The sequence below is a fragment of the Lepisma saccharinum genome, chromosome 30, assembly GCF_977018435.1.
Source record: "Lepisma saccharinum chromosome 30, izLepSacc3.1, whole genome shotgun sequence".
Taxonomy (NCBI): Eukaryota; Metazoa; Arthropoda; class Insecta; order Zygentoma; family Lepismatidae; genus Lepisma; species Lepisma saccharinum.
In genome coordinates, this window is record NC_139258.1 from 37,738,433 (window position 1) to 37,751,213 (window position 12,781).

At 38.8% G+C, this 12,781-nt stretch overlaps 1 protein-coding gene across 4 annotated transcripts in view; it reads right to left on the reverse strand.

Moving 5' to 3' along the window:
* LOC145981811 (platelet-activating factor acetylhydrolase-like) overlaps nucleotides 1-12,781 on the reverse strand; it is a 183,965-nt gene that overhangs the window by 46,403 nt on the left and 124,781 nt on the right. For all 4 annotated transcript variants that reach the window (XM_083115237.1, XM_083115238.1, XM_083115239.1 and 1 more), the window contains one exon: nucleotides 651-813. In XM_083115237.1, the coding sequence (XP_082971363.1) occupies nucleotides 651-813 (163 nt within the window). The remainder of the gene's footprint in view (nucleotides 1-650; nucleotides 814-12,781) is intronic.

The window sequence follows — 12,781 nt, forward strand, 5'->3', positions numbered from 1 at the left end:
ACATGAGTAAATTGACAGGAAGTGAGGAAAGTCTTTGAGGGAGATCGTCCATGTATAGGATGAACAAGAGAGGGCCCAAGACGCTCCCTTGTGGCACCCCAGACAGGACAGGAAGAAAATCAGAAGAGGCGCCTGAAAGGGTGACACGCTGTGTCCGTGAGTGTAGATAATACTGGATTAAGGAGAGAAATTTGCCATGTATGTTAAATCTAGTTCGTAATTTGTGAATAAGAAGAGCATGGTTTATTTTGTCAAAGGCTTTTGAAGTATCCAAGTATATCACATCTAGCTGGGTAGTCGACCATTACCGTCCTCTTTCCCCAACAAAAATAAAGCAATACTCTGTCCCGTATCTCTGGAGCATTGCCGTGCATAGCGGCAGAGAATGTGGGTGAAATCGAGTGGCCAGAGCGAAGCAGTACACGCTGCTGCGAAGGCTGGTAACACGCAATCCCATTCCCTCTCACGTGTTCACTGGTGAAGCCGTCCCGCGTCACTACTTGCGGGAAGACATGATTTCGTTCGCTTGCTCCAGAGATACCAGGAACAGAGTATACATTTTAAGCACAGGTATGCATTTCATGTGTTGAATTTAGTGATACATACTAAATTACATTGTCCCTCGCCCCCTGCTGCCCCTATGTTCTTACCTGTGTTCAATGGACGCCACAAGGAACCCTTTGGATGCCAATTCAAGGCAAATGGTGGAGTAAGCGAATCGGCAAGCACCCAATCCATGGGAGAAAATTACGACAGGAAATGTTCCTGCTTTCCTGGGAATTCCTTCCCATACAGCAGGGATTTTAATTTGCCCTGAAACAAGAAACAAAGCATCATGACATGTGTGTATAATGCCTTTAAAAAAATATTCAACAAACTATATGTGGTGTTAGATACCTTGAACACAAGCAACTTTACCCAAAGAGATTTCTTTCGACAGTATGAGATGAAATCTATCCTGCACATATGCAACACAATACAAGATTATAATGACGTATCTCTAAGGGTCCATTAACACGAAGCCACCGAGTGGTGCATTTGTAGCTCTTGAAATGCGTTGTGATACAAGGACTAAGAAAATTTATATTATATCCTTAAGTAATTGTTTGCTTGACCTTGAAGTTAAAATATCTCATTTTATGAGGGAAACTCGAGACAATAGGTTTTATCGAAAAAGTTAGAAATGAAAGTTGTAGCACATAAAAAATATTTTAATCCTATATGTTCAATATGAAATATTAATGAAAATGCACACACTTGGTTTAATAACCCTGTATATAATCCAGTCTTCATTATCAATTCCTGATTTCAGAGTCTCCTTTTTTAACAAATCCTCAAAATCTATCACAGAGGGAAGGCTTAAGGTTAGGCATAACTTTCGCGTATAAGAAAACATCCATTAAATGGAGATATAGTACAACCACTGAATATACGAGGGACGTTGAGGAGAGGCGAGTCTTTCAATTTCATAGACTTAAGAAGGAACATTATCAAAACGAGTTATGACAAGTGTCTTCTGTCCTCACGAGGCAGTGTGCGTCTCGAGCCAGTTAATAACAGAGCCCGGATTTCTAGGCACTAGAAACGGGCTAATAGACAGGCAAAAGGGCATTCAAAGATGGGAAAATGCACCATTCTAAGCACTATCATCATGAAGACACATGATAGTCATGAACGTCGAATATCGTGAATAATGAAAAGGATAAAATGTAAAATATAGCTATAATCCAAAATTAATAATTTACATAACATTGAAGACCGTGGGCAGAAGAACGTAACTTTTTCATGAACAGAAAGATATTTTTTTAAAAAATCTGCTTTATGTTACGATAGGCTAATCAGAATTGAGCCTACAATTTAGAATGGTATCTGAACCACTGTGCAATGTGTCTCCATCGGAGTTCCTTGATTACAAGACCACAGCATTGGCCACTGACCAGTTAATAGAAAGATAATTATATATTTATACATTATATATTTGTTTCCACAACGGAAAAATTATATTTATAAAAATTCGAAGCATCTCAAATAATATAAGAGTTATTGTGTATTTCTAGAATTGCCTCAAGCTTGCCCACAGCCGTGGAGGAGTGGTTAGCACAGCACGTTACGACGCCAGCGGTCCTTTCTCTGAACATTGCAAACATTCACTTACGGATTATTTGGCTAAAAAAACATCCTAATGCACATCCATAAAGAAAATGGAATACGTAATTTTTTACTCTTTCAACCCCACCTCAAATACGTATTAACATACTGCATTCTTGATGTAGCACCCATAGAATTCCCCATCGTTCTAATAGTTTTTCTTGTATGTACGCATTGCTTGCATTGTAGAATTATTTTCCTGTAGTTTACGGTTATTATAAACTCTCTACCAGATGTGGAAACCAGAGGAATATATAATATAAGTTGTTCATGTTCAAAGGATTATGTAGGACAAACAGCAAGGAAAGTGGCAATAAGATGGCACGAACACGATTTGGACGACATTTTAAATCTAAACCCAAGAACAGGTTTGTCAGCTCACACCATCGAAGAGAAGCCTTTGATTAAAAAGAGAAGGGTTTTAAAAAGATTGACGGGAAACATAGAGTTGAATGTCTGGGAAGCTTCGTTCATTGCAGAAGAACACTGGAATAAATTAAATAATGTTCGTAGATCCAGTATGGAGTCTTCTTTTTCACAAATGGAGTAAACATCAAGAGACTTTGTGAAAACAATGATGAATTTGAATTACCTGATGAATTTGAATTACCTGATGATAATTGGGATTCATAATTTTAAATAAAAAATAATGTGATCAATTTTTTTTTATCTGAAATAAAAATAAAACAGACTGCTTCTTTTCACAGTTAAGTTTCTATACTACAACAATGTAACGTTGACAACATTCATTATATAACGGATTATTTTTGTTTAAAAAATTGCTAACCATTGTTATAACTGTATCTTTAGTCAAAATGAAAATAGTAAATGTCTGATGAAGGGAGCGTGTGTTCTCCTGAAACGTCACAACGAAAAACTGTTTTCTTAGGCTTGTAATAACCGTAAACTACAGGAAAATAATCCCCATCGTTCGTTGACCACTCTTCAGTTCCCAGCGTAAGAGCTCTGTAACACCGACAAGCACCGTTGTTATGGAGAAACCTTGAAGTACTTTTATGAATGAAACGACTGCGTGGGAAGAAATCCCACCATTTCAATAATCAGATATTCCATTGTTTCATGAGTGAAGGCAATCTAATCTAAGACGTCAGTTCCTGGGGTAAACAGTCTGAGAAATTTAAACCAATACTTAGGTGTGTACGTGCACCACAATTTGAACAAAAACAACAAAGAACATAATTTTCTACATTGAAGGTTCTGAATATCTGAATTATAAGTTCTTTGATGTGGAAGTTTGCAAATAACGAAGACAAGGACAATCAGTGACGAATTCAGGGGTGGCCGGCGGGAGGGTAGAGTAATCAGATCGCCATAAGGGAAAAGTAAAACATAATGCCCCAAAATGTAGGACACAAAACATTTGAAATAAATAGTACATATTCATAGAACACGTTAGAAAGTAAGTTAAGATCGGCACCTTTCAGTTCTAAAAAATGATTTCTTAATAAATTCTTATATGCAAAATTTCCAAACTTGTAATCATACTAAACAATGCACCTCTTACTAGGGATGGCCAAACGGATACGGATCCGAAAAATCCGGATCCATTCGGATCCGGATCCGGATCCAAAAGTTACGGATCTGGATCCGGATCCGAAAATTCCGGATCCGGATCCGGGTCTGAAAGTTTCGGATCCGGATCCGAAAGTTCCGGATCTGGATCCGGATCCGAGAGTTCCGGATCCGCGGATCCGGATCCGGGTCTGAAAGTTTCGGATCTGGATCCGGGTCTGAAAGTTTCAGATCTGGATCCGGATCCAAAAATCTGGATCCGGATCCCAGAGTTTCGTATCTCAATCCCATTATAATATTACCACACCTTAAAAGGTATAAGAAATTTTTCATTAGTTAGTCCTACAAGAATTTTTTTCAAGTGTTGTTCCTAAAATACTTTGCTACGCATCGGCTAACACACTCGTGCACAAATGTCAGAGATGATTTTGTAAATGCCATTGAAACGAATATGTATTCATTCGAATGTATTGGAAATGAAAACACACATTAATGTGAGACATTCCATTCCAGGATGAAACCTTTAACACATATAACAAGATAGAAATGTTATACAAAAATTATACAATTTGTCTACAGTTACAGTTTTACAAATTAAAATAAAACCTTATAATATATGCAGTGTTAAATAATTACAAAGTGTAAGACTAACAAGGGAGGTTATCTAAGTGTCCCCCTCCGATTTCCATGAAACTTGGCAGTATAGTGGAGCCCAAAGGAAGAAATACGTGTTTTTTTTTTGTTTCAGCTAAAAAACGGTTTTACAGGGCGAAACCCACTCAATTGTCAAGATGAGGACAAATTGAAGTGAGGATCTGACCCCTGTTTCCATGAAACTTGGCAGGTGTATAGTGACGCCCAATGGAAGAAATACGTGTTTTTTTTTTGTTTCAGCTAAAAAACGGTTTTAGGGGGCAAAACCCCCTCAAACGTCAAGATGAGGACAAATTGAAGTGAGGATCGGACCCCTGTGTCCCCCTCCGATTTCCATGATACTTGGCAAGTGTGTGTATAAACGGGCCCAAATGAAGAAATACGTGTTTTTTGTTTCGGCTAAAAAACTGTTTTAGGGGGCAACCCCCCTCAAATATCAATACGAGGACAAATTTAAGTGTGCATTTGACCTATGTGTCCCCCTCCGATTTCCATGAAACTTGGCAGGTGTATAGTGGGGTCCAAAGGAAGAAATACGTGTTTTTTTTTTGTTTCAGCTAAAAAACGGTTTTACAGGGCGAAACCCACTCAATTGTCAAGATGAGGACAAATTGAAGTGAGGATCTGACCCCTGTGTAACTCCGATTTCCATGAAACTTGGCAGGTGTATAGTGACGCCCAATGGAAGAAATACGTGTTTTTTTTGTTTCAGCTAAAAAACGGTTTTAGGGGGCAAAACCCCCTCAAACGTCAAGATGAGGACAAATTGAAGTGAGGATCGGACCCCTGTGTCCCCCTCCGATTTCCATGATACTTGGCAAGTGTGTGTATAAACGGGCCCAAATGAAGAAATACGTGTTTTTTGTTTCGGCTAAAAAACTGTTTTAGGGGCAACCCCCCCTCAAATGTCAATTTGAGGACAAATTTAAGTGGGCATTTGACTTATGTGTCCCCCTCCGATTTCCATGAAACTTGGCAGGTGTATAGTGGGGCCCAAAGGAAGAAATATGTGTTTTTTTTGTTTCAGCTAAAAAACGGTTTTACAGGGCGAAACCCACTCAATTGTCAAGATGAGGACAAATTGAAGTGAGGATCTGACCCCTGTGTAACTCCGATTTCCATGAAACTTGGCAGGTGTATAGTGACGCCCAATGGAAGAAATACGTGTTTTTTTTTGTTTCAGCTAAAAAACGGTTTTAGGGGGCAAAACCCCCTCAAACGTCAAGATGAGGACAAATTGAAGTGAGGATCGGACCCCTGTGTCCCCCTCCGATTTCCATGATACTTGGCAAGTGTGTGTATAAACGGGCCCAAATGAAGAAATACGTGTTTTTTGTTTCGGCTAAAAAACTGTTTTAGGGGCAACCCCCCCTCAAATGTCAATTTGAGGACAAATTTAAGTGGGCATTTGACTTATGTGTCCCCCTCCGATTTCCATGAAACTTGGCAGGTGTATAGTGGGACCCAAAGGAAGAAATATGTGTTTTTTTTGTTTCAGCTAAAAAACGGTTTTACAGGGCGAAACCCACTCAATTGTCAAGATGAGGACAAATTGAAGTGGCGATCTGACCCCTGTGTCCCCCTCCAATTTCCATTATACTTGGCAGGTGTGTGTATAAACGGGCACAAATGAAGAAATACGTGTTTTTTTGTTTCGGCAAAAAATTTGTTCTAGGGGGCAACCTCCTCTCAAATGTCAAGATGAGGACAAATTGAAGTGGGAATCTGACCCCTGTGTTCCCCTCCGATTTCCATGAAACGTGGCCGGTGTATAGAGGGGCCCGAAGGAAGAATTACGTGTTTTTTTTGTTTCAGCTAAAAACTGTTTTAGGGGGCAAAATCCCCTCAAATGTCAAGATGAGGACAAATTGAAGTAAGGATCTGAGCCCTGTGTCCCCCTCCGATTTCCATGAAACGTGGCAGGTGTATAGAGGGGCCCAAAGGAAGAAATACGTGTTTTTTTTTTGTTTCGGCTAAAAAACTGTTTTAGGGGGTAAAACCAGCCTCAAATGTCAAGATGAGGACAAATTGACGTGGGGATCATCTGACCCCTGTGTCCCCCTCCGATTTCCCTGAAATTTGACAGGTGTATAGAGAGGCCCTATGACCCCTGTTTCTTCCTATGCCATATTTACATGGTTTCGGGGTCAGATCCCCACTTCAATTTTTCCTCATCTTGACATTTGAGGGGGGATTCTATATCGCGCACGCACGCACACACACTATATATATATATATGTATATTATATATATGTATATTAGCAGGTAACAATATGTTATAAGCACATTCTTACTTTCCAAAGAAGCGCATGTGGGAAGGTAAAAGGGATCCGGATCCAAAAATTCCGGATCCGGATCCAAAAGTACCGGATCCGGATCCGAGAGAACCGGATCCGGATCCGGATCCGAAAGTTCTGGATCCGGATTCGAAAGTACCGGATCCGAATCCGGATCTGAAAATTCCGGATCCGCGGATCCGGATCCGAAAAATTTTAGGATCCGGATCCTTAGGATCCGGAACCCAACCGGATCCGGTAGGATCCGGATCTGGCCATCCCTACACATGTTACTCAGAGGAGCCAATTTTTCTCAAAATTTAGGTTTAGTCAAAGTATGTATATTTATGTGACACTGGACAGTGAAACTCTTTGGAATTTTAAGGACCAGTACCAAACTTTTTACAGACTTTATGAAAAAAATATTTGCCTCATGAGTCATGAAAGTACTCTCTCAACATTTGCATTATTACTTGGAATGTAGGATATTTATGGTAGTTTTCACATTCCTCCGGACATAAGGCTAACAGGTAGGATATGTCCGGGAAAAACCGGACGTCTGGTAACGCTACCTGGGGGGGATCCTCCCTAAAAAATAAAAAGTCTCCCCCGAAAATTTCAGTAACCTGACCAAGATTTCGGGCAATAGCTAATAAATTTGGCAACAATGTCCACTTTGGCTTTCACTTTCACTATAAATTAACGTAGAAAGTAGAGGATACTGGGGTTGGTTGTGACAAGCATGTTCCTTGTAAAGTATTATATTGACACCGGTTGGTTATTGGCACGCGCATTCCTTATCCATTGTTTGTCAGTTGTGTGCTTCTCCCCAGAGAAGAGTAAGGTGGGTGTTTCCTTCTTGTGGGTTTTTATCTAAATTCTGTGGTAAATATTATTTCTTCTCTACAGTTTTCGATATAGCCTCAAACAGCAGTAATGTATCCTGATAATTCTATCATTTATAGCCAGTATGTGAGAGGTTTTGATTCAAGTAAATTTAAACTTGAAGTTAAGATTGATTGGTAGGAAGTGAAAAAGTACATAGGGTAACTTAGGGTGATTCGGTTCACTTTTGAAATTCTCTCTCCCAACTCAAAAACAAACGAACTGAAGGGAATGTTTCGGTCTGTCAGTGAAGTTTGGAACTTGTAGTATTTGCAAATTTGTCAAGTCGCTCGCACGTTCTCATCATCATCATGTTCAGAGTCGGAAAACGTCAGTGATGAAGGAAACAATCTTGTTTGTGGGTCCTGTTATGTGAAGTACTAATACAACAATCCTATTTCTGTGAAATTGTTTGATTTGGTACAGCGGCAAGAAAATCTAAAGATGGTTATCAAAGGAAATATGTGACTGTACAAGGGAGAATAAAGTTTATTTATGTAAAATGTGGGAGCAAAAGATAAGGTGCTACACACTGAACATAAGGTTTGTAATGGAAATTAAAAACTAATAAAGCATATTTCAACGTTAGGTAACTGACCCGATTCACCCGAACTCTTAAGGGTGAATAAGGTCATGCAGAGTTGAAGTTTAAATGCTACGGGAAAAATTGTAATAAGAGAAATTAACAAATTATAGTAAAAACGGCATATTCCGGAACCTCTATAAGAAGGAAACCTGTAAATACGGAACGAAAGTCCCCAGAACGGACCGATTTTATACCTGAAAATGACCTGCTTAAGGTGCAAACCTCCTTAACGCGGGAACGGAACACCATTTAAAGACCAACGAGGTGTTTTTATTCTCAGTAAGACGGAAATATCTTCCTTTATTTTTTTCGCTCGCAACAAAACAATGCAATATTGTTGCCATTCGCTTATCGGTAACATTGTCGATATGAAAGAATGCGCTACAATACTCATAGCTGTTACGATTTCGTTTCTTTCTTTCATCTCTTACCCTCTTTCTCCACCTTTCTTTGTCTATTTCTCCTCTGTTCTTTCGTCATCTTTCTATTTTTCTTGTTATCTCTCTTTGTTTCTTTCTCTTTCCCTCTATGCACATCGCGCTACGACGCCAGGGGTTCCGAGTTCGAAAAGATACACAGGTACGTACTGTACGTTCTATGCTTATTGCGACTTAATCGCATTTTATTCATGTACGTACATTACATTATAAGTAATGCGAAATGTAAATCTGTCTTTCCATTATTTCCTGCAGCGCTCTGTACTGTATTTAAAGTTAACCCTGTATAAGAAGGAAAACTGTTAAGACGGAAAATTTTGCTCGGAACCATCATGTTCAGGGATAGACAGGTTTTACTGTATTAATTACTGGAAATTATAGTTAAGAGATTGTTTTATTATCATATTCCCGACAATGTTAAATTTGAATGAAACTATAGGAAATACCAATGTGTGATTTTTTTGACTCGATTCATTCTAAGTTACCCTATGGGGCTAGTTGGAACAAAAGTAAGGGGTTGGTTGTGACAGCTGTCAAATTACAGATATTTATGTGAAAAAGGGAAAAATACTGAAAATGAGCAAATTTCTACTACAGTAAAACCTCGTTAATCCGAACTAATGGGTCATCCCCTATCCCCAAGTCTGTCATTGTTAACATGATAGACTACAGGAGAAACATGATAGACTACAAGAGAAATCCTTAGCTAACCTCAAGGCTGTACGAAACTTCCCCCTAGCTAACCTGAATAAATGACAATGGCGAATCTTAGTCACACACGATTGAATAAATATAGGATAGAAAATGTAGTTTTTCTAGCATTCGTAGGATCCAAATAAGCAAATTGCCACAAAGAAAAAGTTGGTTTTCATGTTGTCTACGCCCTGTTCATTGGTAATGTATGCCAACGGCCTGTATATATCACCACACCACCCCTAGCGCGTTTATTTCCTGTTGGGTTAATGGACGCATTCATCCCTACGTTTTACAATACCTTATGTCAGGGGTTTTGAAACTTTTCGCTATCGTGGATCCCTTCCGCTGCCAAAAGTTGCACGCGCCTCGCCTCAATAACAATAGGAAAATACAGTAAAACCTCGTTACTCCGGACTAATGGGGGGGGGGGTAAGTTGACCGGTTTAACAAAAGTCCGGATTAACTGAAATAACCTAAAAGAACAGTAGAAAGTGCATTAAAACTCCGTTTATAGCAACAAAACACGTTTATTATGGTGTATTTAAAGGGGATAGGCCTAAATACACTATACAGTACAGTACAAAGTCTGCGGGAAACAGAATTTCATCAGTGGTTGGCTGCCTTTTCTTTGGGAAGTTCTCTCGTTGACTTCTAGCCATATTTAAAACCTTGCATTTACCTGTCCTGCTTAAGCGAAGTCCGGTTTATCGGGATCCGGATTAACGAGGTTTTACTGTATTTCTTTCTTTTTTGTAGTAATGAGAACTCTCCTCGTTATAATTAAAACTCAAATAATGAACGAATTTTAACTATCGTCTGTATTGATTACTGCTAAATTAAGAAATAAGATGGATCAAGCTTGTGTGAAGGTTTCAACTGAGGAGTACGACGAACCCACAGAAAGTATATGCGTAGAAAGCCTATACGCCTTAGTTTGCTGTAAATGTTTGCATGCTATTATTTTTTAATTCCCATAATCTCTTTCTTAAAATCATAGTTAATTATACCTAATTACACTTAATTTAATTTAATTACATATCAGAAGTACGGGTCAATTTAAAAATATTAGTATTGTGTAATTGGTAGAAAATTGATGCTTATGATGCAAACTCCCCCCGTGAAGTTTAACGTCCTCCCTGGGGGAAAGTGGCTGGATTCAACACTCATGACAATTGTAGCTGTGAAAAACGTTTCATGTCTGGTGAACAGATATACGTTTTTAAGAAACGACATGGATGAGCTACTCTACAAAAAAGATCTGCAATAAAAACTAAAGGAAATGACTGTTAAAAAGAAATGGAAGAACTTTCCAAATTACAGATAAGTTTAAGTAATGCTGTGATTGTTGTAACAATGGCGCCTGGTGATTCTGTACAATGAAAGTTAAAACCTACAAAGTAGATAGTGAACTCGACGGGATCACGTTAATTTAATCTCCTATTTTGAATTTTAAGGCAGCGTGATTTGGCGATTTCATTGATTAGAATGTTAAGTTGCTGAACATTCAGTGAAGCTGTTGTCTTGTTCAAGGAGCTGCATAGTAGCATGAAAATGTATAAAGTTACCTACTTTTTCATATAAAGGGTGAGTACGGAAAATAGCCCAGAGGAAAATAATACCGATGAAATATAGCGCAGGATCAGTGGTGTGCGTCTACGCGTAAACATCGATAGCCTACATTCTACGTGTAGACTATTTTATAACGTAATCTATGTAAACAACATGGCAGAAGTCGCTAGCTTAACCAAGGGTGCTATAGCAGATTAACAATTATACAACGTACCAATTATTGAAGTGTGAAAAGTAACTTGTGTACTCTTCGTTACAATTACGAACAATTTATGGATGAGGAAAAAACGCAACATGGAACATATTATAGTGTTTCGTGGTGAAAACCTTAATTTTGCCTCACGACTGCCATCTGTTGTTTGAATACAATTTAGCTTTTCGCTACAGTTGACGATAGAGAATGAAAATCATTTTTGTTGTTGTAAATAAGATTCTTGTCAGCTCGATGGGAACAAATATGATTGTAAATTCCACATCCCTTTCACAAGAGCCTTGGAAATTAATTTTTAGTGTAGTTTATGTTTTCTACGTAGTCTATGTAAACTACAGCCAATGTAATCTACGCGTAAATTACATGTAGACAACGTCATCTCGTGGAAATGCTGTGAAATGCTGTCTCGTCTCGAAAATATTCGTTTGTCAAAGGGACAAATGATCAATCTCGTCTCGTCTCGAATTTTTAAAAGCCTGTCCCGTCTCGTGCCGTGGGCAACACTACACGGAAGTGAGCATGGGAGTTTCAAATTAGATTCGGAGTGGAATTGCTTCATTTAATTTCAGTTCGGAGTGCCGAACTGATTTACAGCAGGGTTGTAAAAGGTCCAGGAATTTTAAATAAATTCAATTCCGGTCCAGGTGAGAAATTCAGCTAGCGTTAAAGGGTTCTGGACCGTAAAGAACCCTTTTCGTTGTAAAGTATTTCAATTCGTTCCAGGCAGCTTTTTTTCCGGATGAATTTAAATTCGGTCCAGGAATATTCTTTCCGGATCAATTTAAATACGGTCCAGGAACCTTTTTCTGGATCAATTTAAATATGGTTCAGGAACCTTTCTTCAATATGGAACTTGGACCGAATTTAAATTGTGCGAGAAAAAAGGTTCCGGTCCTGCAGCGGAACCCAATAGAGCCCATTAGAATTTACGGGTTCCTGGACCATTAATAACCCTGATTTACGGTTCGATGAACTGAAATTTTGAGAGTAAGATATCAGTTCGGAAGGATTAAACGATTAAGTTTCAGGTTCCAGTCTCAGTCTTGGTGGAATTAAACCAGCACATTTAGTTTGGTTTTGATGAGTGTGGATTGAGAACAAGTTCAAGCAACCAATCAGTTTTTCAGGGTTATCCGTTTACCTACCTTCTCCACAAGAGCGCCCAGATTCTATAGCGGCTAGCGGATTGGTCTTTTATGTCTTTCAAGGGGGAATGTGGAAGAAATTGTGACGTAATGTTTTGTCAATCGCAGTAACAACCTTTGCGGACTGACAGGTGGGTTGCAAGCCATAACTACTCGTCCTCATATGATAGGGCTACCATATTTTGAAATGCTAAAAAGAGGACATTTTCTTCGAAAGCCACACACACCATCAATTTATTCACAAACACGAAAACATTACATAAATCACACAATTTATAACCATTAAATAAAATTACTTTATTTTATCTTCATGTTCACTGCCAGGTTTCGTGAAAAACTGAGTAAGTTTTGTAGATGAAGCTTCACCTCTGACGGCTCTTTTGTGCTTTTCGCACTCCACGTGTGCTTGCAAGTCTAACCCTTCTTTGTTTGCCAGACACATATGTACCGGGTTTACAAACCATAGTCTACACTCGCCTTCAAAATCGTCTCTACCACGTCTAAAACATGAATACTTTTCTTGTAACTCATTAGTAAACTTGAACTGTCTTTTAGGCATAATAGTAGCTTACACCGTGTTCGCAAACTCTAACTTCCACTTCGAAACACGAACAAACGAATGACGCGAAAATCACATCGAC